At 36.0% G+C, this 27,782-nt stretch overlaps 1 protein-coding gene across 3 annotated transcripts; it reads left to right on the top strand.

Moving 5' to 3' along the window:
- The first annotated feature begins 628 nt into the window (after positions 1-628).
- LOC114754662 (ABC transporter C family member 12) lies at positions 629-27,567 on the top strand. 3 transcript variants are annotated; one of them, XM_028943452.1, is made up of 28 exons: positions 629-751; positions 965-1,357; positions 1,491-1,669; positions 2,604-2,643; positions 3,618-3,774; positions 4,102-4,216; positions 4,300-4,380; positions 4,520-4,544; positions 5,717-5,773; positions 7,521-7,586; positions 9,307-9,381; positions 9,505-9,612; positions 10,675-10,809; positions 11,418-11,524; positions 11,626-11,719; positions 18,431-18,598; positions 20,635-20,775; positions 21,537-21,737; positions 21,895-21,993; positions 22,085-22,237; positions 22,524-22,909; positions 23,050-23,230; positions 23,442-23,765; positions 24,381-25,137; positions 25,363-25,484; positions 25,626-25,871; positions 26,313-27,223; positions 27,315-27,567. In XM_028943452.1, exons 2-27 carry the CDS (start codon positions 1,025-1,027, stop codon positions 26,469-26,471), a joined length of 4,509 nt encoding a protein of 1,502 aa, XP_028799285.1. In that variant the 5' UTR covers positions 629-751; positions 965-1,024; the 3' UTR covers positions 26,472-27,223; positions 27,315-27,567. The 3 variants fall into 3 exon arrangements, with proteins under 3 accessions (XP_028799285.1, XP_028799286.1, XP_028799287.1); XM_028943453.1 differs by lacking the exons at positions 25,626-25,871; positions 26,313-27,223; positions 27,315-27,567 and having other exon boundaries at positions 24,381-24,959; positions 25,087-25,137; positions 25,363-25,473; XM_028943454.1 differs by lacking the exons at positions 25,626-25,871; positions 26,313-27,223; positions 27,315-27,567 and having other exon boundaries at positions 24,381-24,959; positions 25,363-25,473.
- Positions 27,568-27,782: the final 215 nt, after the last annotated feature.

The following is a 27,782-nucleotide window of genomic DNA, read 5'->3' as shown; positions in this document are numbered from 1 at the left end:
AAAAAAATCAAAATAGTATAATTTGTCATTAAAATTTTGGACTATTTTAGCCAGCGGGACTCCAAGTAATATTTTTATTCGGTAATTGACAATTATTCCCCGACATGGAAACGATGGATTTCATATTTTATGTGACTTTTGTTCGAACAGTTAAGTCTCTCATGATGCTATTAAGATCACGGATAATATATTTTTTTTTACAAAATAACTTTTTTTATTTCTCTATTAAGATAACGTAATTTATTGGCCAAAAAAAATCAAAATAGTGTAATTTTTCATTAAAATTTTGGACTATTGTAATCAGCAGGACTAAAAGCAATATTTTTATTCGGTAATTTACAATTATTCCCCGACATGGAGTCCTTGGATTTAATTTTTCGAATCCCGAGGCTGATTACTAATTGGATAGTGCAATTTGGTCTAAATTTTTATTTCCAAAATATATCAAATTAAATTATGCTTATTTTTCGTCAGCCGTGACGTTTTCATATTGGCTTGTCGTTCGTCGTATTTATTCTATGATTTGTGGCTGCTTTTGTTCAAATCACTCCTCGCTAGTAAAGATAGTACCACCGTCTCATGCATGTAATAGTGGGAAAGACTCTTCTTTCATTGTATTAGAAAAGAAAGGAGAGATTCTTCTTCACTGTCTTCTATGCTTGTCGAAAGCGACACAATGATTGAAGTATCCGCTCATTTCTTTAGCTCTTCAGTCCTTTCTGTTCTTCTGATTTTCGCACGTCTGCTACTGGTTAGTTTTCTTGTACGTTAACAAGTTTTTAATTTTGAAAGCAAATCACAACTGGGTTTCCTGCAATGTTCAAGGGTAATAGAATCTGGGCTTACGTGCGAGAAGAAATTATGTGGGAATCACACATTCACAGTTTCAGTTTCCAATTTCCAATTGCGTCCTATATTTTCGTTTCTATTTCTCATTTGAAGATTGTGCCGTTTCATGTTGCAGTGACTCTTGCCCAATCAGAAAACTAAAAACAGAGCTATTTCAGCATCATTGGTTGGAGAGATGGCTTTTGAGCCGTTAATTTGGTACTGCCAGCCAGAGAAGAACTTCATCTGGGCTAATCTTGTAGACAGTGCTTTTGGGTCCTATACACCATGTGCAATGAACACTATTGTGATCTCCGTCTCCAATTTGGTTCTCATTGTCCTTTGTTTATATCGAATATGGCTGACTATGAGCAATGCCAAAGCCCAAAGATTTTGCTTGAGCTCAAATTACTATAATTATTTTCTGGGATTGTTGGCGGGTTACTGTGCTGCTCAACCTTTACTGAGATTGGCATATGGCATTTCTGATTTCAACTTGAATGGAGAATCTGGTTTTGCTCCTTTTGAGGTGAGTACTCGTTTTCTCAAACATGTTTAGCAAAAGTGATTGTTGAGGGGTTTACTTCATCATGTAAAGCAAGTAACATATCTGATGTACGTGCAAAGTGGACTTTTAAGTAACACTTCAGTTTCTGTGCCAGATAACAGGTCTGATCATTGAAGCACTTACTTGGTCCTCAATGTTAATTCTTCTTGTCATGGAGACTAAGATTTATATAAAGCATTTTCGGTGGTTTGTGAGGTTTGCCGTCTTTTATGTTTTGGTGGCAGATCTTGTAATGCTTAATCTTCTTCTATCAGTGATAAATTACTGCAGCAGGTTGGCTTTTTAAGTATTTTACTTTTTAGGGCCCATACTATCTCTGCATTATTTTCTTTCATCTCTTGCAATTTCTATTTGGTGTTCAGCAACAAGATTTTTATGCATTTGTTGCTTGTATCTTTTGTCATGCTTTGACATATGTAATTTATTATGATAGACCGATCACAGATGCCGTGATATCTACATTCATGAAAAGAAAGCTCAGTTATGCTGGCATAGTAAATTATAGTGGAGTGTCAGTGTTCCTTTAGCTCACATCTTTTTATCTGCTACTTTTGGATGACATTGCTCTAGAGTTTCTCTAGATGTACAAGGCTAGTCAAAGGAAAGATGTCAAACAATGAACAAGACTATGCATGGATATACACCTTGGACTTACCCAATACTAAAGCTCGTTTCAGAATATGAACTTATATTAGTATTATTGACTTGTTGGTTGAGAAATTCCTGACTTTTAGGTTTGTTTTGGTAAGTTGGTTAGGGTTAGGTTATTATTCTAAAGAACAGGGGAAAAGTATCTTACATGAATCATAGGTGCTGGAATATATTTTCGTTTAGTACCTAATCACATAGCATCCAATTGAGATTATCTTTTGTTGAAAAATCACAACATGCTGTGTATCATAATTCAGGAATGCAACTTTGCTATGGGCTTTAGTCTTTTTTTTCCTTCTCTCTAAATATTTCTTTATTAATCTTTCACAAGAGAATGTATTGTCCTCCAATAATGTATCTTCCTTTCTAACAGAAGTTTCAATCCATTTCCATGATCACTATGATTGCGACAAGTGTATTTGATATATGTAATGTTCTTGTTTAAAAAAAAAAAAATTCTTTAAATATATTCACTTTTCCAAATTTGCAATTCAGTTAGTTTTTGAACAATCAACATAGTCAACGACATATTTATTCTTTGACATTACTGTTGCAGATCTGCCCTGTATCTGTTCATCAGCACCATGTTCTGCCAGGTCTTTTTCAATTTTTCCACATTTTGTTGAAATGAAGTGTTATAATTTTAAGTTGCTTTATTGCCTTCAATTCTTCATTGCAGTGATAAAAGATGATCTCTTGACTAAAGTTGGTAGCTAATGTTAGATACTTTCTGAAAATATTTAAATAGAAACTACCTGGTAATGATTGCCAGCTTTGGCTTTGGAACACTCTAAAATCTCAAAGCATTACAGCTTGTATTAAGTACCTTTATATCAAGACAATTTAGACAAATTATAATTTGAATATCTGTCAATATTGTCTAAAAATCACTGATTTGGAAACTCTGGTTTTGGCTGCTAATATAGGCACTTTAGGGGAACCGATATTAGCTTAATTTTTTACACACTAATTTTACAGAAATGAATGATGTAAAATATTGGACATTATCTGACATATAATGAATGGGAATGGCTTGTACACACGTTTGCAACGTAGCAGCTTCTCTCATGTCTTATTTATATTATTCTAAGATTGGAGATTAAATTACTTGGTAAACGTCAGAAGCTAATCATAAAAAAATGTTTGTGAGACTACTAAAAAGAAGAGTGATAAATTCCATGACTCTTAGGCAGAAATGGACTCCTAAATTAATAGAAACTATGACAAGTAGACAGTAATGAACTTCTGATACTATAGGAGCTCTGCTTTGACAGGTTTCCTGAAACATATCAATGTGTTCATGTAATGTATGAAACAATTAATAGGCTGAATAGTCAAGTATGGTGCTAAAGCTGGCATGGTATCTCTATCATGTCTTATGCTGCATTTTGGGCTCTTTGAGCTTGGAAGGTGGGGCTTAAGAATGTGAGATTCTTGTAAGCTTATGTAAATTGGGGTAGAGTGATACAGTTAAGCCGCCACAAAACAAATGCGAAGTATGCTATATTGCTGAGCTATTTTTAGACTTAATGATAGACTATTTTTGGATACCTTTTATTTTCATATGCAGGTGCTATTTGGAATTCTCCTTCTTGTTTACATTCCCAGTTTAGTTCCTTACTCTGGCTACGTAACAGTACAAGAAGATCTTCATGAGAATGCTGAGTATGAGCTACTTTGTGGAGAACAGCAAGTTTTCCCCGAGAGATATGTTAATGTATTTTCCAGTACGTAATGCCTTCAGATTTTTCCAAGTTCTTTTTGTTGACTGAGATTTTCAACACTTGCATAATTAAAGAGCATATACATATCATTTTTTATGATTGAAAATTTTGTTGCAGAAACATGGATGATTTACTTATTGCCAGTTGGGCACTATGCTTTTTTCTCTCTTGCATTTTTATTGATCACCGAGAGAGTTAAAAAAAAGAAAGCAAAGAACAAAAAATGAACAGCTAAGTGATAAACATCTTTTACAGCAATATATTTTATAACTAGACATTTTTTGTCGTGATAATTTGGTCCTCCTCCTTTTTTCTCTTCACTTTCTGTAGGATTGTCGTTTGGTTGGATGACTCCACTCATGCAACAAGGCTATAGAAAACCCATCACTGAAAATGATGTTTGGAAGTTAGACACATGGGATCAAACGGACATGCTTTTTGAAAAGTTTGTACACTTTCTCCTTTTCTGTTCCTGTATCAATTGATATGAAATTTGTTCTTCATGCATAGTATTTTTCTTTTCTGTAGGTTCCAAAAGTGTTGGATGTTAGAACGTCAAAGGTCTAAACCTTGTCTTTTAAGAGCATTAAATAATAGCCTTGGAAAAAGGTACCCATCAGCTATTTTATATTGATGTTCTATCCTGTCTAAATGTTTGATCTGTCCTTGTTCTGTTCAATATATGTTTAATATTGGAAAATTTTCCTCCATTCTCAGTTCATCTGATTTTACTCGAATTTTCATGTAGGTTTTGGTGGGGAGGTGTTTTTAAGGTGCTCATTTCAACTTTTCTTTTAAATCTTTCTAGATTTTTTGAGCAATGCGTAATTACTTATAAGTAAATGTGTTGCCACTGCTTGCTATTTCTATGACTGAACATCATTGAAATTTTTTAAAATAAACATAATTTGAAAGAAAATGAAATCAAAATTAACTGACACAGTGCAATTATATCGCCTAAGGATGCCCAATGTTATCACAGTAAAAACTTCATTCTACTGCTGTTGTCTACGTTACTCATTTATTCTGTAAATGCTTTTACCATTGATATCTTCTCGGCCTGATATATGAAGAATAGTCATCTCTACTTTCAATACTTTTTAAACTGTATATGGTGACTTCTTTTGCTTCTTCATTGAGAAAATATGATTGATGTGTTGATGTTAACATTTGGGTAATATACTGATAAGCTGATATTTGGAAAACTTATAAGGAAAATATTTCTTTTACAATATTATGTATCTGTTCTTTTGTATCCAAAGGTACTGGTTAGGTTAAAAATGAGACAGGGATTTATGGACATGAATGGCATGATACTGCGGGTCTTAACTTTATAGTAAATTTCAATGAAGAGTTTAAAATTGAGTTAGTGTCACTGTATATCTGTGTTTCTGATATTTTACAGCAATAGGAAGTCTTCATATGCTAAGGCCTCCTATGAAAGTAGCTGGTGAGTCCGTTAATTTTTAGCTAAGACCAAAACAATAAAATAGCTATTGAAGGAGTCATAGTTTGAACTAACTGATTAGTAAGTTATATCAGTCTCCAAAGTCTTAGACCATTTGATAGCTACTCTACCGGGGGTTAAATAAGTGCTCCGTAGAAGTGTCAGAAGCATAGATCCTAACTTCCTCATTACAGAGAGAATGGTGAGTTGGAAAGAAATTCATGTTTGTCAAGCCATTTCTTTAGTTTTTTTTTTTTTTTTTTTAAATGACCTTCCATACTTTAAACCCTTTTTGTGGGTACTGGCATTTCACTTATATGGGAGCTTTGTAGCAGTCAGTAATCTCAATATCATTTGCATTTGGTTCATCCTGGCCCCTCGTATCTTATTATATCCTGCATCTGGAATGAAATAATAGCTCATTAAAACCATGTAATAGCATTGTACTTTTTGCATTTTCTGACTCCACGGAATCTTATCAGTGATAATTTCTTGCAGATTTGCTATGATCTTTCTCAGTTTGTGGGGCCTATTTTGCTGAATCATTTATTAAAAGTATGTCCCTTTCTCTCCGTGACCAAAGTGAACTGTTATTATTCTTTTTAAGGACAAAAGAAGAAATCTAATTCGAAGGAATAGAATCTACAAGAATATTAGGAATCCTCAGACCGTAACTTACTAGAAAAGCCCAATACGTGTCATGGTAACAAATCATTAAAGGCCTATTAGTATGCATAAGAGCTGTCTAATCTCTTGATGCTTACAAAATTAGTCTACAAATACAATACACTCATGAAATAGACAAGACGAACCAAACAAATGAATTGTTATGTTTCGAAATTCAATTCACTATGTACTTGGAAAGCACACCATTCCTCATTAATGAACAAAAACTGTTGAGGGATGAACGTGAGTTTGTTTCCAAACCCACTCCCACAATCTTGTATTCATTCTCTCTCTCACTCTCTCTTGGGGGCGGGGGGGAAGGAAGTGAAGAACTTTACAATTATTCTGAGTCTCTCGGCCTACTTATTTGTTCATCCTATTTTTTGGGCCTCGTATCCTGGGAGTTATTTTTCCCGGTCTCCAAGAATCTGACTTTTTACCATATATTTTCTGACCAAGAAAACTTAGCAACAGGTAACATTATTTAAATAAAATTGATATATTGTTACTCGGGAAATAAAATGGAAAGATAAAAACCAAGAAGCACCAGAAACACATCAGATAATATCACTTAAACACAAAAAAAAAAAAAAAAAAGAAGAAACACATTAGATAAGAAGTCTATTTTGCATAAGGTAAACTAGGATAAACTAGTATTTATCATGTGAAAACAATAGAGGGAAAAGGGGAAAAAAATCACTTCGCAGCATTAAATTAAAAAAAAAAGATGAAACGGCAACCGTATTACTGCATACTTGTCATTTTAGGTTGAAGGTGAAATTTTACTCCATCTGGTTCTTATTATAAGACCCCTTCTAGAAGAAGAAGAAATTTTTAACCCTATGATAGTTTCAATGAGCATTAAATAATTTTTTTTCCATACATGCCCATATTTAATAAGGGTAGTGAGAGAGTAGAAATTAATATGATGCCGGAATTTGATGTATTTAATGAAGGTAATATTGGAAATCACTTGAATTTTATGACAAATTTAATGCTTTTAACTGCTTTTATTGGTACGTGTGATTAATTAGTAGTCTCTTATAAAAAGGACTAGAGGGAGTAGATTGAGAAAAGATCAAAATTAGAATGGAGGGGTGCATTAAGGACTCCTGCAAAACAGAGAAACTAAAAGTAAAATGGCATTCTAGGGGGCCCAATAATGCCAGAAAATCTTCATACCAAGTGCACCTTGTGGAAAAAAGAGCCGAAATTTTTACAAATCTCCAATTTGTGAGGTAGTTTTCATCTTGAAAATTACTACAATTTAAACTGAACTAAGACCCAATCAAGATAGCCATATAAGATCTTGTCTTTCAACGTCTACAAGGAAAAGAATCCTCGTTAGCTCTTGGTCTTGTACTTTCTGCACTAGATCAGAATCAACCAGTTCTGACTCTAGATAATTTGAATAAGCAGGGCTATATTAATGTGCAGCAATCCAAGTTATCCAACTGATTTCCTTAAGAATATGAAGATATTCATGTGTTTCCCAACTGGCTGATATAAAATTAACAAAGTTCGTAGTTATCTGATTTTCCTCATTTCAAAATGATAGTTTTGTTGTTAAAATCTGTCATTTTAGCTTTATAATTATACTACGCTCTGAACAAGATATTTTAAAACTCTCATGCAGTCGATGCAACAAGGAGATCCATCTTGGATTGGCTACATCTATGCTTTCTGCATATTTGCAGGAGTGGTATGTATGCTGTCCTAGGCTTTTTAAATCTAGTGGGTGCCTCCTTCTTTACTTTAATTTCTTGCTTTGCAATCTTTGTAAAATGCCATGTGTTTCTATAGAACATAGGAGAAAAATCTTGATAGGCTTGAAGAGAAAAAGCTGATCAGCCCGTGAAAAGAGACTGATCATGTTAATTTTTTTCCCTGTTAAAGAAAAAATAGGTTGTAGTAATCCTCTTAATAAAGCGTTTTAGATCAGCCACTATCTCTGAAAATAAACCAGATTAATAATCTAAAAGGTCATAATATAATCTGATTGCTTTGCTCACCACGTTGATGACCTTGCATGCCATCACTGTGGTTCATATCAAACTCCTCCTCTTGAAGAAGAGTCATCCTCGACTCTTGGTGGTTTTTCAAGTTTTTGCCTGTATCTCTAAACTTGTGCATTAACTTAAAATTCCCAGGGTCAAAGACTACCTTCATAACGACATCACCAAGTCCCTAGAAAGTGTAAAACAGCTAGGAAAATGATAATTAAGATTCAAGTGCATGATCATAACAGAAGGCTTGTGACAATTAAAATCCATCTTAGCCTCTCTTTCCTTCACGTACAAGCTCAAAATTTTCTCTTCTTTTTTCAAACTCTATCTTTCACTCCTCATTTTCCTCTCTATCTTGTTTGTTTCTACTCAAGTTACTCTCACTTATATTTTTTCCCCTTAAGCTGACTTTCTTTTTCAAGTGGAGCTCTCAATATTCTCTCATTGATTTTCCCTTTCTTTCTCAACTGAAGCTCTCTCACTCTTATTTTCGCTCTTTATTTTGGCACATGTGCTCTCACTTTCAGTTTTCCTTCCACTCTTTTTCTCTTTTCCTATTCTCTAATCTTTTCTTTTTCCTGGCGTATCTCTCTTTTCCTCTCTTCTCCTTTTGGAGTTATTCAATCGTAGTGACTACATAGACCATACTTTGAATGTCCTAGCAAGGATACCATTTCACATCTTTGGCTATATTAGGATTAATTCATGTAGAAAGCAATCCATGGTTTCTTTTGGACTCTGTTTTAGACTGTCTCTAATCATGGCCAACTCCATCAATATTCCTCCTCAGCGATGTTTTCACTCCTGCAATTTTTTTATATAAATTTATTTTTGACCTGGAGTCTTAATTCTACTCTAGCATTTAGCTTTTGGACTCCCTCATCATATTCTTTCTAGAGCAATTTGATTTCTTCTTCACCACCAGACATGATGATGCAACCTATAGGATTAGAAATAAACGACAGGACCTCACTCAACCCACTTCATGTGTTTGGCTCAGGTTATTGTACAACTGGCTTGTGTTTACACTCTTACTTTCCTTTACTCGATGTTATTTTCTCTTCTCTAGCTATTTTCTACCCAGCTTGCCTCCAGTGGATGTTCTTAAAAGAATCAGTATATGACAAATCACAAAGGAGTAATAGAAAAGTGGCAAAAGTTAAAAAAATCCATACATGAAACCCTAGACAAGTTCAATCTTGTATCCATGCCATCCTCCAGGTGAGGGAAATTATGATTGTCATCTTCACAAGTACCTTGTGTCATGTGATTTCCTTCCTATTGATAACGGTTGAGTGGACATATTTATATCTCCACTCTCAAAGGTTAGTTTGTTGCTTGTATTCACGGAATTTGTATTTTGATAGCACACAATAGCAGAGAGAAAAAAACTGACCATGATTTAAATTCTTTCAGTCATTTGGTGTACTTTGTGAGGCTCAATATTTTCAAAGTGTTATGCGTGTTGGTTTCCAGCTAAGGTCAACTTTGGTACGCAGTCTCTTTCAATTCACAGCGTCCACTTATCCTCTGAAGTTCCTCCAAAAATTTATTTGTTAAGATGTTCTATATCTTGCCATACAATTTATATGATGTGACGTTACCTGATAATAGGTGGCTGGCATATTTTACAAGTCCCTGAGATTAAGGCATGAGGATCGTAGCAAGTTCTCACCTGGAAAGATTATGAATATGATGACAACAGATGCCAGTGCTCTACAGGTAAATTGTCTTTTATTGAATAGGTGTAGTTTATTGAATGAACAAACAAAAGGTGTCAGCATATTGAGTCTTACATAAAATGATACATTTTGAAACAAACGTTGGTTGACTGTGGGTGACCCTTTTCAGTGCCAGAATACTCCAATTGTTATTGACTTTTCTCAACAATAAATTTTTATTGGCTTTAATAAATGATATTGGGTTGTGAGAGTGAGTGTGTGAAGTCATTCATGATATTGAGTTAGCCGTTATCAATTGTTGCTAAACTTTGAAAGGTGGAGTTGATGGACTAAATGGGCCAATGATACTCATTAATCCAGACAAAATTAAACTTATAATCATTCATTGTATAGAGAGAGAGAGAGGGAGGTTTTGTTGGGCTTAGTAAAACTCATCCCAAAAGAATTTATGAAAAAAGAAACAAGGGTGTCAGGCTCTATTTTAACTCAAACAAGGGGGTTAATGGAGGCCCATCTAAAAGCCCAACACAGTGACTGGGTTTTGGGAATAACGTAGTGCTTTGGAAGGTAAGTCTGGACTGCGAGGAGTGTCTTGAAACCCGAATAGCAAGTGAAGTTCGACTCTCCTTCATTTTCCTAAAGTCATGCTATTACTGTAATTTCCTGTTTTGTTCACTGTAACAGAGGCTTTTCAGCTTCATTATACATAAAGAAAACAGAGAATATAGGGTTCCATCAGGTTTGCTAGGTGCTGCATTATTTAGTCAGCATCTTGAGCCATCTTCAAATGAAAATACATGTCGTCCAACTTGTACTATGAGCACTTGTCCTGCTGTCTCTAAAACAAAAAAGCATAATGTCCACAGAACATAAACCTATCCCTGAAACTCATTATAATCATATTACTCATGACACCTGCCTGATCATAAACCTATCCCTGAAACTCATTATAATCATATTACTCATGACACCTGCCTGATTGTCTTATAAATCTGCATACGTCCTATTTTTTGCAAATACTACGAAAACTATAATGCTTCATATTCTAGACAATATTCTTTTGGTATAAATATCCTATCTAATATTTAGTTTTCCTGTTCAGCAAATATGTCAGCAACTTCATGGACTTTGGTCATCACCATTTCGTATCATCATGGCTATGGTTCTTCTATACCAGCAATTGGGCGTTGCTTCGCTTTTTGGATTACTGATGCTAGTTCTCATTATCCCAATGCAGGCAAGTTCTTCACCCGTGTGCTATCCCATGTGTAAACCAATATAGATTTAATCATTCTGCCTGTTGTAATCTGATTTGCAATTATGGATTTAGATAAGATTTCGTTGTATTTGTTAATTGTTAGGATTGATTTGGATTTTAAGTAGGAGTTGGATATTATTCTATTAGGAGGATTTAAATAGGATTCAATCATATTTGTAGGACTTGGACAGGTTAGGATATCTAGAGAATGTTTATATAAGATTAGGATGTAGGATGTCTATTAAGATTTATATCTGTTAGTATAGGACTTAATATGATTGATGTTATTCAAATTTATTCTTTGCTCTCTATCTATGTTTTCTTTTTCTCTCTTTATCCCTCCCTTTTTCTCTCTCATTCCCGTCTAAATTCTATAGTAGTCACATCAGAACCATCCTTCTTCGGACTAGATGGGATAGGTTCTGATATGGAACAACTTCACAGCATTGCTCAACAGATGGTGATACAATGGTCATCATGCTTTTGAATTACTATGTTCATATTCTAGAAAAGAATTGGTTCTCTTTTGCTTTATTTGCCTTCCACCTATAAGTATGTCAATTAGTTTTAAATGCTTTTGAAAGCAGACAATCGTTCTCAGCAAAATGCGAAAATTCATCAGGGAGGGACAGCAACAGACAGACAAGAGAGTTGGCCTCATGAATGAAATTCTGACTGCCATGGATACTGTAAAGTACGAATAAATTTAACAGTTGACATTCTATTCAGGGTACTATTTTTCTTTTTTTTTTGGTTGCTGCAGTGTTTTTCTCACACCATATTGACTTGATTCAGGTGTTATGCATGGGAGACAAGCTTCCAGTCTAGAGTTCAAGGCATACGATTTGATGAGCTTTTATGGTTCCGCCGTGCACAACTTCTATCTGCTGTAAGAGTTTTGACATAATCAAGAGACTTGGATTGTTCATCCTATGACCTATATATCATGTCATATTATGTGCATTAGATAAATTATTCTGTTACATAAGACACTCTACAAGGACAAAATTAGTATATGTAGTTAATAAGGAAATATCCCAGATCACCGAAATACTAGGCAGATTAGGAGGGATCAGTTTTTAATTTAAATTATTCCGAATCTCTCTCCTAAATATATCTTGTAATCTTTTAGATTTACTGTAGCTCTATATATCCTCTGTACAGTACACAAATCAATATACATTTGAATCATTCAAAAAGCATACTGGTTCTACATGGTATCAGAGCCAGCAGATGTTCCTCCCTCATCTAGTCTGTTGCCGTCATCAACGTCCTCCACCTCGGAGGCAACTCGTGTTGGGTCGAACCCCAAGGGAGACTTCGTCAACATGGACCCCTCTCTTGGTGGTTCCTCGACAATTGTAACCCAAACTGGAGGTCCCTTCGGGTTGACCTCCAGTCCCGATGGATCTTCCATCAACTCGGTCACCATTATCTCTGAAAAACTGACTGGCGCCAACTACAGGGAGTGGGCCCAGGCGATGCGGCTAGCTGTTGGTAGACGTGGTAAATTGGGTCTTCTTACCGGCGAGTCGAAGGAGCCAAGCGACCCTGCGTCTCCAGCAATGCAGTAGTGGCTAACTGAGAATGCGTTAGTGTTGTCTTGGTTAATTAACACCATGACCCCTCAGCTTAAGTGCAGTTTTATGTATCTCCTATCAGTAAAGGCCATCTGGGACGCTATACGTGATTCATACTTAGACGGTGAAGACTCGTCTCAACTCTATGAGATTAAAACCCGTATTTGGCAGCTAAAACAAGGTCCCTATTCCATTACCGATTACTGGTTGGAGCTTGTTGCTCTGTGGCAGGAGTTGGATTCGATTTCCCATAAAGAATAGTCCTCTGCTATTGATGCTGCATGGTACAGGCAAAATGTTGAGAAAGAGCGAGTTTTTCAATTCCTTGTGGGACTTAATCTTGAGTTTGATGATATTCGGAGTAGTATACTCAGTAGATCCACTCTACCAACCACTCGTGAGGCATTCTTAGAGGTCTAACGGGAAGCTTCTCGTTGATAGGTGATGCTATCCACCCCACTGTCCTCTATTTCTGACTCCTCTGTCCTTGTCAGCAAAGGTGCACCCTCTTCATCATCTTCATCTAACAAGGCTAAGGTCTACTGTGACCATTGTAAAAAGCTCGACCATACCCGTGTTGTTGGGATATTCATGGTAAACCGGCTGATTGGAAACATCGAAAGGGAAAGCCTCAGGGCTACCAAGCGTCACAAGACTCTGATTCTTCTCCTTTGACCACTGAACAGCTGCATCAGTTGCTTATTGCACTTAAGGGTCTTCGACCACAACAATAGCCCCCCACTGCTTCTGCTTCCGTAGCTACCACTGGTAATACTCCTTTTGCTCTTCATATTGTGTTCCCATCCAACAAATGGATTGTTGACACCGGTGGCACTGATCACATGACATCTGATGCTGGTTTGTTTATTACCTACTTTCCTTGTGCTGGTAACGAGAAAATTACCACTGCTACTGGTACTGGGTCTACTGTTGCTGGAAAAGGAACGGTTAATGTTTCTAATTCTCTTCGCCTTGACTCCGTATTACATGTTTCACATTTGGCCTGTAATCTTCTCTCTATCAACAAGTTAGCTAAACATGCAAATGGTGGTGCTTATTTTTTCCCCACCTTCTGTATTTTTCAGGATCTTTCATCGGGGAAGATGATTGGCACAGCTAGGGAGCATGATGGTCTCTATTATCTTAATGTCTCTACTGTGAGTGCCTTGTGTGGCTGCATAAGTGGTTTTGTCTCCACTTCCAACAATAATGATATTTTGTTATGGCATAAAAGGATGGGCCATCCTAGTTTTTCCTATTTGCAACATTTGTTTCCTCAATTTACTATTAATAAAACTTTTGTTATCTTTTGTGACTCGTGTGAATTTGCCAAACATCATTGTACATCTTTTCCACCCTCATAATACAAACCCACTCGTCCCTTTTCTATGATTCATAGCGATGATTGGGGTCTGTCTCGTGTTCCGAATCGTTCTCATGCTAAGTGGTTTGTTACATTTATCGATAATCATACACGCATGTCTTGGGTCTACTTACTTAAGGAAAAATCCGACATTCCCACTGTATTCATGGAATTCTTTAACCTTATCAAAAATCAGTTCAACATCACAATTCAAGTATTATTCAGTGACAATGGCATTGAGTACTTTAACCACCATTTGGCCACCTTTCTCAAAAACAATGGAATTGTTCACAATAACTCTTGTCCTCGTAGTCCACAACAAAAAAGGGTGGCTGAACGTAAGAATGGGCATCTCCTAGAGGTCACTAGAGCACTTCTTGATACGTGTAATGTGCCTAAATATTTTTAGGGTGATGCACTCCTCACTGCAACTCACTTAATCAATCGTACGCATAGTCGTGTCCTTTCTTTTATCTACCCCCTGGACAAACTCCGTGAAACTCATCTTGTTATTCATCTTGATCATCACCTTTCGCTTTGTGTCTTTGGTTGTTACGTCTTTGTCCATCTTCATCAAACTTCTTCCAAATTTGATCCTAGGGCCGTTAAGTGCATTTTCTTAGGGTATTCCTCCCACTAGAAAGGTTACAAGTGCTATGATCCTGTTTCCAAACGTGTGTATGTTAGTCGTGATGTCACCTTCTTTGAACATCTTCCCTACTTTTTCACGTCTTCAATTTAGGGTGAGAGTTTGAGTGAATCTCAGCCTATGGAACGCATTCCTGAACCTATACCACTACCATCCCTTGAGTCTATTCCTCAAACTAAACCCCTCCATCCACTGTTGCAGAGGTGATAAAGGCAGGGGGAGAGAAAACCAGCAACAAATACCACAAGGTTTACTCATGTCGAGATGAAGAGTCTATAGAGCCCAACATGCCCCAAGTCATGTTAGAATCTAACCAATTGAAAGATCCTGAACTCGCGAAGGAAGTTGAGAGAGATAATTTGCCCATTGCTCTAAGAAAGAAGAGTCGCTCTTGCACTAATCACCCTACCCAAAAGTATGTTTCACATGCAGCTCTTTCTCATGACTATCATGCCTTTATTATTGATCTTGATAATGTCAAAATCCCTAATAATGTGTATGAAGCACTTGACCATCCAAAATGGGAAAAGGCCGTGATGGAAGAAATAAGAGCACTAGAAAAGAATGGAACATGGGAAGTGGTTGACCTACCAAAAGGGAAGAAAACAATGGGGCGCAAGTGGGTCTTTACACCTAAGTATAATGCTGATGGTACACTCAACAAGTTCAAGGCATGCCTATTTGCCAAGGGATTCACACAGACCTATGGGATAGACTACAATGAGACATTTGTCCCAGTGGCAAAGTTAAACACAATTAGGGTCCTGCTATCTGTTGCAGCCAATTTAGATTGGCCTCTACAACAATTAGACATCAAAAATGCCTTTCTAAACGGTGAGTTGAAAGAAGAGGTATACATGACACTTCCTCCTGATTTTGATAAAGGGAAGCAAAATCAAGTGTATAAGTTGAAGAGATCTTTGTATGGCTTAAAGCAATCTCCCTGTACATGGTTTGATAGGTTCTCCAAGGTCCTAAAGAAAGAGGGCTATAAACAGAGTCTATTAGATCATACAATGTTTGTTCGGACAAATGGAGACCAAACAACTATCCTTATTTTTTATGTGGACAACATTGTTCTTACAGGCGATGATGTGATTGAAATGAACAGGATAAAGACTGCCTTGAGTCAAGAGTTTGAGGTCAAGGACTTGGGAAAACTTGAGTATTTTCTGGGTATGGAAGTTGCTTGCTCAAGAAAGGGAATTTATGTTTCCTAGAAAAAATATATCCTCGACTTGCTTAAAGAGACTGGTATGCTTGGTTGCAAACCAAGTAAGACTCCGATAAGTGTCAAAAAGGATTGCACCAAACGAAGCAGGAAGAAACCATCCTCTAAAGAGGAGGCTGAAAAAGAAAAGAAATGGTAGAAAGATAAAGAACCAGTAGATACTGGAAGATGCCAAAGGTTAGTTGGAAAATTGATCTACTTGTCACACACAAGGCCAAATATTGCCTTTGCTATTAGTGTGGCAAGTCAGCATATGCACTCACCAAGAAAGAAGCACATGGATGTAGCTTATAGAATTCTAAAGTATCTGAAAGGGACACCAGGAAGAGGACTCTACTTCAAAAAATGTGACTCTAAAATGGTGGAAATTTACACTGATGCTGATTGGGCAGGTGATCAGGTAGATAGTAGATCAACATCTGGATATTGCACTTTCTTGTGGGGCAATCTAGTAACATGGCAAAGTCAAAAACAGAACGTATTATCCAAGAGTAGTGCAGAATCTAAATTGAGAGCACTAGCTCAAGGCCTAATGGAAGGTCTTTGGCTGAGAAGAGTAGCAGAAGAGGCTCAAGTTCCTATAACTGAACCAATTAAACTCTTTTGTGACAACAAGGCAGCTCTAGCCATGGCGCTTAACCCAGTACAACATAGTAGAACCAAACATGTTGAAGTTGACCGACACTTTATCAGAGAAAAAGTAGAAGATTGGGTGATATGCTTATCCTATGTGACTTCAAGGCAACAACTTGCAGACATGCTTACCAAAGGGCTTCCTGAAGATCTGTTCGAAAATTTCATAAGCAAGTTGGATATGATTAGCATCTATGATCCAACTTGAGGAGGAGTGTAGTTAATAAGAAAATATTCCTAGATCACCAAAATACTAGGCAGATTAGGAGGGATCAGTTTTTAATTTAAATTCCGAATATCTCTCCTAAATATATCTTGTAATCTTTTAGATTTACAGTAGCTCTATATATCCTCTGTATAGTACACAAATCAATATACATTCGAATCATTCAAAAAGCATACCGGTTCTACAGTATATATTTTGGTTGACATGCATTTCCCATCCTGACAAGAATCTCAAACAAATAATAACCAATCACTTGATATATCAAAATAGTATGCTAGCAGATCAATTTTTTGTAATTCTTAGTATTGGGTCCGTTTGGATTAGCGATTGAAAAGTAGCTTATTGAAAAAGTAGCTTATGAAAAAGGGAAGTTGGGTAAAAGCTAAATTGAATAAGCTGAATTGTGTTTGGATTGGAGTTCAGAAAAGTTAGTTTGCAAAAGTGAGATTGGTAAAAAGTTGTCTGGATTATAATTGAGTAGAAGTAAGTTTGGTTGTAAAATGACTAAAATAGGTGTGAGTTTTAATAAATAATGAAACATGATTAAAAAAATAATTTCACATAATACAATGAAATTAAAATAATTTAATATGAAGAAGTCAAATTGATAGAGTGAATTAAATTTTAAAATTTTAGAGAAATCATAAAAAAAATATTTTAAATATAAAGTGAAACATTATTAATTATTTTTTTGAACTAATTTTAGCTAATTAATTATTCTTACGTAAAGAGACTAAGAGATTAGTGGAGGGAAATTTTTCTTTACTTTTCTGAATTTTTGAACGTCTGTTCTTCAAGTTTCATCCAAAAATAAAAATTAGACTATTAGAGGCACCCAACTAATTTAATTATAAAGTAAAGCATGATAAAAAATTGAATTGACATAATATAATGAATTTAAATTAATTTAATATGAAGAAGTGAAATTTAATGAGTGAATTAAATTTGAAAATATTAGAGAAATGAAAAGAAAATTAATACTCAATATATTTATTATTTTATTTTCTAAAATATGCTTTATTGATTTTTTGAACGTCCGTTCTTCAAGTTTCATCCAAAAATAAAAGTTAGAGGCACCCAGCTAAGCATATGAACTGAAGCACCAGGAAGATCTTTTTGCTCATTAATGAGGGTGGCGTTATTCTTTTCCAATAACATCTCACCACGTGTCCTAGTATCATTGGCAAAATGAAGTCAATGGAGCCAGCGCCCAAATCGTACCTTTAAGCTTCTGCCCAGAGCCATAAGCTACTCTTCCTGGCTTTTTTCACAACACCTGATCTGGCAGCTTATTTTTTAGAAGCTCAATTGTAAAAAAGCTCTGCCAAACGGACCTCTTTTTCCTATTGAGCTTATTTTCAATTTTAAGCCACGTTTGGGCCAGCAAATGCTGACCCAAACAGGCACATTATCTCCTTTGGTTACACATCATGGTCTGCATGCTGTTGTGCTTATTAGCACTTTGTTACTATATTATACGTCTTTATAATGGGCTTGGACCCAGGGACATACATGTTAGGTAGACAGCTAGTTTCAGTTCAGTTACACCTGAACCGTATATTGATGTAAATTGATTCAGTTTGGTGAATGAGAACTCTGAAGTCTAAACTATTGACATACTTGAATTCTGGGCAATTGCAGTGTAGTGCTCAAACTATTAAAAGAAAATATTTCACAACTTATATCCAGATGCAGTGAGTCTTGACCTGTTCTTCATGAATTAGTATGACTATTGATTTTAACTGAAATATTGATCACCTCTTTCCTTGATAATTGCTTAAGTGGTTTAGGAAATCTTGTGCATCTTGAGAACATGCATGCACTCGGTATTTATTCAGAAGTCTGTCACATTCTCTTCAACTTATTTAGTACAGCCAAAATCTGGACTGAGACTTCACACTACCTTTTGTGGGTGCAGCTTAACACTTTTATGCTGAACAGCATCCCAGTTCTTGTGACTGTAACTACATTCGGAATGTTCACTTTACTTGGTGGAGAGTTGACACCTGCAAGGGCATTTACCTCTTTATCTCTATTTGCAGTTTTGCGTTATCCTTTAAATATGCTTCCCAGTTTGTTAAGTCAGGTTAGTTATCGCCTCTTGTCACAACCATTTAATTCTTTTTTTTTGGGTCTGTTTTCAAAAATTTGAAGTAACTGCATAATTTTGCACATTGCTATTTTATTAATTGATAGTGAAGAAAATTGGGTACAGAAGTTCAAAGGGGAGATACTACATACTTTTGCAGCCAACCACTTATTGTATATTGTGGAATAATTGAGAGAAGAAATATGTTTCTCTTATTTCTTATGACACAGATACAAAGGCTGATATATATGCATCTAGGGGGAATAAGGAAGCATAAATAATATAATAAAGCCTAACAATCTTAATCAATACTAATAAAGATTTTACAATAATAACTTATTAATCAATAATGATAAAGACTGCACAATAATAACTAATATTCATAATCAATGCATAGTATCCCCGCCCCCCACACACACACACCGATTCATGTGTGCGCAGAGAGAGAGAGAGAGCAGCCACACACCCTAGAAAGGGATTCTTAAAACATGGAAATGAAGACACACAGGCATGTAAAAAAGCATAATGCAAGGAAAGAAAACGTTGAGCTATTAATCCATGTGATGGGCAATAATCTGAACAGGTAAAATGGCATTCCACAAACATTTAAAAGAGAAGCTTAAAATGTAGAGTCTTTACAGTGCTTTAGCACTGCTCATTGTCTTATAGGATGCTGTACCCTGAATCACACATCCATTGTTAGTAAAACTCATACTGCAGTGGGTTTCTCTGAGAATTTGATTTGGTAACTATAAATGTAATTTGATTTGGTAACTATAAATGTAATTTGATTTGGTAACTATAAATGTATAAAGAAGTGAAATAGGTAGGGTCGTTAGTGACATAAGACTGTTGGCTGTGTATAGATGGACTTACTAGTTCTGTGGTTAGCTTTTGGCATAGTCAGAATTTGAATTGTTTCTGCTTTCTTCCTCTCGATTCTATCTATCTATTTCTATCCTCCCTTCTATCTTCTTCACTGATATAAGGATTTTGGTTGTGGAGAGCAAGTTACAAGAAAATTCAGAACAAATAGAACTCCTTTAAGAGCAGAATGATCAGAAATGCAAACAGTATCCAAACCATTAACCTTAACGATTGACCCATATGCTACTTTAACATTTATAGGTGTTTTATATATAGTTGCTAAACTGTTCAAACAGAAGTGGGTTGCTTGTCATGTAGTTCGATGTGCCAGAATCCACATCTTAAGTGTGAGTAAAATGGCTTTGGCCTGTTAAGGTGGATGCACAGTTATCTGAAAGGGTTATGCCACTAGTGCTAGTGGCATCCTTTGTTTCCCGAGGGTTACAAATTTATGGAAGGTGCGTAGGTTGTTCATGATGGAACGAAGGTATGAGAGTTTCTGAGGGCTAATGGTGCTTGAGCGGTCATCAGACATGTACTTATTTCTGCTGCTTTAAGTGAGACAATGTGTAATGGAAACCCTATTTCCTTTATACTTGCATTGGGCTCTAATACTATCAGAATAATGAAGAAAGAAACTGGGAAGCACAAGGAAAAGCTTGCTCTGTATCGACTTATTATAAGCTGGGACAATTAAGTGCAGCTACATTTAATTCTAGGGAGAATTACAATCAAGTTCCATATAAGAGAAATAACTACTAAAAAGTCCAATAATAACCTGAGCAGCCTGTAATGACAAGTTCTAGAGTAAAGAATAAAAATCTCTGGGACTTGTTTTGTAATTTCTTTTTCTTACATGGGACCTCATTATAAATCTCCCTTAATTCTAATACTAATATTAGCCAACATGCAGGAAATAAGTACGGCAAAATGGTCAAATAATAACTGTTTATTCTTTTTGTTTTCTCAAATTTTTTTGGCCACAAATGAATTCTTTATAAACTCCTTGATTTTACTTGGAGAATGTCAGTCTGTCTATTTTAGTATAATTCCCTCAACTCCTTTCTCAGAGCAGGTAGTTAAAAGAATTAATTACAGTGTGACTTTACATGATTCTTGCTATTGGGAATAACTAAAGTTCTCTGCGTCATCCTGTATTCTGGCAGGTTGTGAGTGCAATTGTGTCATTGCAACGTTTACAGGAACTACTCTTAGCTGAGGAGCGATTTTTAAAACCCAATCCACCTCTTGTACCAGGACTTCCAGCCATATCCATCCAGAATGGGTACTTTTCCTGGGATGCAAAGGTCAGTGTTTTAACTATACTTATTTCTATGACAAACAATGTACTGCCACTTCTAAGGCCAGTGATTGTTTGTTTTAAAATTCTCTTGGTTGTTTTGATGCTTTCTGTGCATAAATAATCTTCTAAGTAAGTAGGAGTCAAAAGTAAGTAATTAAATGCCCTGTTTTTGTCGTCTCCAGTTAAAAGGTAATGGTTAGGATTTTTTTTTAAAAATTTCCTGTGTTAACGTTCTTTTTTATTTTTTATTTTTTTTGAAGTCATCAAAGCATGGATGATTCTTCTCTTACTAGGGGCCACTGTCACTCTATATACTAATTCTTAAAGAAAACGTAGCAACTAATTTGAAGACAACAAAATAACTATTGTTGCCTTTTCCTTTTAGATTTTTGATAGCATGACATTTACTAATTCATGATGCATCTTACTTATCAACAGGTCCTGGCATTTGAATCCATGAGTATATTTTAAAAGAAATATATGACTTTATAAAAGTTCTACATAGAAATTATGAAACAATGGATGGAACTCTTATCATTCATACTACCGCTCTTGTTCGCTTTCCCAAAACCAGTCTAGGTCATTTAGAATAATGACTGGCACATAGACCACACATTTAGTTTGTGCTTAATGGATTCTTATTATAAGTGATATTCTTATGTTGAGATATCAAAGTTCAATTTTGATAGTTTTTGTGTTTTTAACTTAAGATGATTACTCTTTTACGTGGCCTATTTGCTTCTGAGAAACTATTCAATTTCCCAGATGGAGAAGCCCTTGTTATCAGATATAAACTTGGAAATACCCATTGGCAGCTTAGTTGCGATAGTTGGTGGTACAGGACAAGGGAAAACATCACTTGTGTCAGCAATGATTGGAGAGCTTCCTCCTATAGCTGATGCAAATGTTATAATCAGAGGCACTGTAGCTTATGTTCCTCAGATTTCATGGATTCTTAATGCTACTGTCAGTTGGAGCTTGTTCATGTTTTCCTTTGTTAATTAATTAGCAATTTCTTTGAAATTTTCTCAAACTTTTTAAAAAATTGATTTCATATTTTTTCCCCCTCACAAATATACCTTCATGTCACCAGTTTCAATCCTGAATCACGTGTTTTTTTCAGGTCCGTGAAAATATACTATTTGGATCTAAGTTTGAATATGAACGGTATCAGAAGGCCATCGATGTCACCGCATTACAGCATGATATTGACTTACTTCCTGTAAGAGATTATATATGCATAGTATTTCTAATTTTGCTTCTTAAAACTAAACATCGAATGTTATTTCTTTCTCATTCAAGTATTTCTCTAGGGACGTGATTTTACAGAGATTGGAGAAAGAGGAGTCAATATCAGTGGTGGACAAAAGCAAAGAGTTTCCTTGGCAAGAGCTGTATACTCAAATTCAGATGTGTATATATTTGATGACCCTTTAAGCGCCCTTGATAGTCATGTTGCCCAAGAGGTATAAATTTTAACTTGTTATGGAATGTGATCCTAGTTATGGTACTACAGTTGTCTATAGACGTATTCTTTTTCCCAATTAAAATCATTATGCTGCATTCGTCCCCAGTAAGTTTCATCAAAACCAAGTGTCCTTTTGAGTGGGGGAGAATCAAATTTACCTGATGTCAATTATTAAAGAAACAATTGAAGGGGTTGCTGCTCATGAACATGTATCATTCGAGACGTCATAAGTTCAGATATTGGGTATCTTGGTCAAACATGGTTTAACCGTGATCTCATTCTAGGTTTTCAAGAGCTGTATAAAGGAAGGGCTGCAAGGAAAAACCAGGATTCTTGTCACCAACCAACTTCATTTCCTCCCTCAGGTGGATCATATCATTCTGATTAGGGAAGGAGTGATAGAAGAGCAGGGAACCTTTGAGAAGCTATCTAAAAGTGGGCCACTATTCCAGAAACTAATGGAAAATGCAGGCAAAATGGAAGAAAAACTAAATCATACGAATGATAGAGATGTCTATAATAAAACTAATTTTCTACCAGCAACCAATGATGTGATTTTAGAGATTCCAAATGGTACAAGACATAAAAAGAAGGGGAAATTGCAAAAATCCATGCTTATTAAAGAAGAAGATCGGGAAACAGGAGTTGTCAGCTGGAAAGTTTTGATGAGGTATGAGTAAACTTTGGAACCTAAGAGAATTGCAAAAAACTCCTGGATGCTTTTATGGTTCTCACATGAATGGCTTATTCAAATATTTTAACCTGTTGTGACCACAGCCTTACATCATCCTATCTTGTGTAAATTTACAGGTACAAGTCTACTCTAGGAGGACTCTGGGCAGTTTTAGTACTCTTCACATGCTATGTAACAACAGAAATTCTTCGAATTTCAAGTAGCACATGGTTAAGCATGTGGACCAGTAAAACTACTGCAGCTGGTTATAAACAAGGATATTTTATTTCCATCTATGCAGTTCTTTCATTTGGGCAGGTCTGTCTAACATTTTCACCTTATCATAATCCTTTCAAACTAACATTGTATTAAGTACTGAGCACCTTTCTATTCACACATGATTCACCAGAATTTTTATGCAAAATGCTCTTTCTTCAACAAATCCTGCTTTCATTAGACCATAACTTTCTAACCTCTTATTTCATCAGTACCTTGTAAACTGAAATATTACTTTCTTTGTTGGTTTCAGGTAATTGTTACTCTTGCTAACTCTTACTGGCTGATCATTTCAAGTCTTCGTGCTGCCAAAAGATTGCATGATGCCATGTTACATAAAATACTACGGGCTCCAATGGTATTCTTTCATACCAATCCTGTTGGACGCATACTTAATAGGTTTGCAAGAGACCTGGGAGACATTGATCGCAATGTTGCTAGTTTTGTGAATTTGTTTATGGGTCAATTCTGGCAACTCCTTTCGACTTTTGTTCTTATTGGCATTGTGAGCTCATTATCTCTGTGGGCCATAATGCCACTTCTGATCTTGTTTTATGCAGCTTATTTGTATTACCAGGTCGGTTTCATAACCCTTCATTTTTTTTTTTGTCCTTTTTCCCTTTTATTGACCAATCTATATATTTCCCAGGACTTATCCTGTTTCATCAATAAGTTCGAGAGTATTCTTATTTATAGCAATGATAAAATTGGCTAGTTGGTTCTATTTTACTGGCATTTTCATATGGATCATTGCAAATTTTTTGTTGACTGGTAGAAATAAAGATATCCAGGATTTGTTTTAGCTGTAAATGAATAGTAAATAATATGTAAAATACATGTTGTTTGTAGAACATCGACTTCAAAGTAATCTACGCAGAAGCCTAAGCTTTTCTTAGACCAAAGGCAAGGTGGAGCATCATCTCTAGTGGAGTTCTCATTAGATATTGTCAAGGATCATTTCATCTCATCATCTCATAAGCTTAAGGAATTTAGTGAAGGCCCTATAATGGTTTAATTGAATTTTTCCATATATCTCCTTGAGTAGAAGCCATTTAGACTTGACACCTCCTTGAGTAGAAGCCATTTAGACTTGACACAGAAAGATCAAGCTCACATTGGTTATTTCATTTAAATTTTCATCAATGATCATAATTTGTGGCTTAGTTTTTCCTGTTCACATTATACTCTACAGAGTTTATCTCGTGAGGTGAAGAGGTTGGATTCAATTACAAGATCTCCCGTCTATGCACAATTTGCAGAAGCATTGAATGGTTTGACAAGCATTCGTGCTTACAAAGCATATGATAGGATGGCGCACATTAATGGAAGACTCATGGACAACAATATTAGATTCACTCTGGTGAATATTAGTTCAAATCGGTGGCTCACCATAAGGTTGGAAACATTAGGAGGCCTCATGATTTGGTTAATAGCAACGTTTGCTGTAATGCAAAATGCAACAGCCCATAACCAAGCCATGTTTGCAGCTACAATGGGTCTACTTCTCAGTTATTCTTTAAACATCACAAATCTCTTGAGTCGTGTCCTTAGACAAGCTAGTAGAGCTGAAAATAGTTTAAATGCGGTTGAGCGTGTTGACACATACATAGAAATGGAAACTGAGGCTCCAGCTATTATTGAGACTAACCGCCCACCACCTGGATGGCCATCATCAGGATCAATTGAATTTGAGGATGTTGTCCTGCGGTACAGGCCCGAACTTCCTCCAGTTTTGCATGGGTTGTCTTTTAGAGTCTCTCCAACTGAGAAGGTAGGAATTGTCGGACGAACTGGTGCAGGAAAATCCAGCATGCTCAATGCTTTATTCCGGATTGTGGAACCGCATAAAGGAAAAATCATTATTGATGGTTGTGATATTTCTAAATTTGGAGTTGCAGATTTACGAAAAGTTCTCACTGTCATACCACAAACACCAGTTCTTTTCTCTGGTATGCATCTCGCTCATAAACTATTCTATGTCTCTTAAGAATACTTGGAGAAGACAACTTTTGTTTTTATAAAATTTTATTGATGCATTACAAAATGCTAGGATAAAACTGATGATTTCTTCTCAATAGGCTATACAATAAAACTAGCGCATTAAATTATGAACATACTATATATGAACCTCGACAGTACTCTTCGAACTCTAAATGTCCTTTTTCCCCTCCTAGGAACTGTGCGATTCAATCTTGATCCTTTTATGGAACACACTGATGCTGAGCTCTGGGAGGCTCTAGAAAGGTCGCATTTGAAAAGTGTGGTCAGCAGAAATTCCTTTGGCCTAGATTTTGAGGTACAACGATCATGGTTGAACTTATTCAAAGTGCTCAGATTAATTTTAATTGCAATGCGAATTATTACCTAATGTTTTCTATTAAACTAACAAAACAAGGTAAACGCCAACCTGATGGTAATCTCTTGAAATGATTTTAAGGTTTCTGAGCAGGGAGAAAACTTCAGTGTTGGGCAGAGACAACTGTTAAGTCTAGCTAGGGCCTTGATACGAAGATCTAAAATTCTTGTTCTAGATGAGGCTACTGCAGCAGTTGATGTTAGAACCGATGCCCTTATACAGAAAACTATTCGCCAAGAATTTAAGTCCTGCACGATGCTTATTATTGCACACAGACTGAATACAATTATCGACTGCAATCGTATTCTTGTGATTGATACTGGCAAGGTTTGTTGTATTCTTAATTCCTTCTTGTTAATGGCTAGTGGATAACATGGAATGTCAATGTGAGAGATTGCATCTAACCGTTTATTTTCATTGGAGTTAAAAAGAGATTTGGTAAAACAGGATGCCATGTCTCAACAAATAAAATATCCAATACTGAAGTCTAAAGATTTACGAATTGATTTGGTAAAATGGTAATTTTTGATCATTATAGCTATTGTCTGATTTGGCATTTTCATATAAAATAAATAACAAGTTGCAACTAAAACAATAGTGCGGTCTGATGCTTTCACAAAAGATGATCCTGATCTGGGAATTTTTTTTTTTTTTTTGGGGTTCTTTCTTCAATGCAAGAAGTATTCTCATTTTGATCAATCAATATTCTCAAGGGTCAAGACAACATTATTGACTCTACGTGGATACTTTTTCTTCTGTAACTTGCAGGCTCTTGAATACAGCACACCTCAGGAGCTCCTGCTAGAAGAAGAAAGTGCATTTTGCAAGATGGTTCAAAGTACTGGACTTGCTAATGCTCAGTACTTACGTGGCCTAGCATTTGGAAAAATTAATGAAAATCCTTGTGAAGAAAACAAGGATCACTAGAAAGAAGGATGATGAGATTGTTTTACTTCTACTGTTGCACTTTCTTCATCAAGCAACCAACCTTCAAATACGAAGTACTGGAAGTAATGTCCATGAAAAGGACACTTCTTAGTAACACTCTAGAAGTTTCTACAAGAAGCTTGTACTAGAGACACTGACTCAACACCAGGTTCATGCAGATGGATATGGAGTAAAAGATAATGGTAACAATCCCATTCTCATGTACAAAGTAGCATGAATTATGATGGCTGTCCTTTAATGTTAGTTGAATATATGATAGAACGTACCGTCTGGAGGATTCAAACAAGTAGGAAGGTGTGGCTGCTTGTATCTAGTTACCTGAATCCGTCGAAAATAAAAATTCTGGTCCATGAAAGGGTGCAATTTTGAGGTGATTCAATTAAACCCCGTGATGTAACTTATGTAACATTTTGGAAACTATTTTGTTAGGGAGAAGAACTTTGAAGGGATGATAAACATTGTACTTGTGAAGTGGGGAAAAACCGTAGTTGTAACAGAAATTTATAATTTAAAAATGTTGGACATCAGATATCGGGCCCAAAGCCCATTGATGCCGTTGTTTGCATACAATGTTTTCATATTCTTATTATTTTTGTAAAGTTTAAATTTTCTGCTTTGTTACATATGTCGATTGAGGGGGAGCTTAGGAACAACTGGTTAAGATGTCTCCATGTGACCAAAAGGTGACAGGTTCGAGCTGAAGAATCAGCCTCTTAAAAGTAATTCTTTAGGTAAGGCTGCCTGCATCAGATCTTACAGGATTCAGCCCTACGCCGGTCCTTACGTCCCAGTGTTTAAATGGGTATTGTTAATTTGTGGCAGCTAGTTTGTGCATGAAGTATATCATATGCTGGGCATTGCAATGGCCTAAGTTGTAAGAGTTTGGTGAATTTGAGAGAATTCACAAATTTTTCCTTGGTCTCAATCTTGTTTGAATAAGAGCAAGAATTATGGTGGTTCAAAACTTGCCCTCCTCCAGAGAAGCTTTTCCTACATATGTGACGGGCCATCAAAGAGTAAGCTCGAAGTGCCATTGCTGATGAGATAAAGGGGAGAGGACTATTTAATCACACTAGACGGGTTGTAGACATTTTGAACATCTTTTGATATTTCTTGCTTGTTCATGTTTTTCTTATGCTGTAAATGCCTGGTGCTGCACGAGGTTTTCTTGGTCCGTCCTTTGTAATTTTGTTTTTTGATAGAAGTTTTGCTTTCTCTCCCAAAATGTTTTTTTGGGGGGGGGGGGGGGGCGCCAAGGGTGTAAAGACCGGAGAAAATGATGAGATGAGA

This window comes from Neltuma alba, unplaced genomic scaffold (genome assembly GCF_004799145.2).
Source record: "Neltuma alba isolate B1F8T4 unplaced genomic scaffold, ASM479914v2 tig00010174_pilon, whole genome shotgun sequence".
NCBI classification, from domain to species: Eukaryota; Viridiplantae; Streptophyta; class Magnoliopsida; order Fabales; family Fabaceae; genus Neltuma; species Neltuma alba.
Note: the sequence above shows the minus strand (reverse complement) of the source record. Positions and strands in the feature narration are given on the sequence as shown.

Bases quoted from the DNA above. Each gene is read 5' to 3' on its own strand.
- LOC114754662 (XM_028943452.1), top strand. From the start codon at position 1,025: ATGGCTTTTGAGCCGTTAATTTGGTACTGCCAGCCAGAGAAGAACTTC. The intron at 4,381-4,519 runs GTACCCATCAGC...ATTTTCATGTAG, and splicing joins AATAATAGCCTTGGAAAAAG to GTTTTGGTGGGGAGGTGTTT. The intron at 4,545-5,716 runs GTGCTCATTTCA...AATTTCTTGCAG, and splicing joins GGTGGGGAGGTGTTTTTAAG to ATTTGCTATGATCTTTCTCA.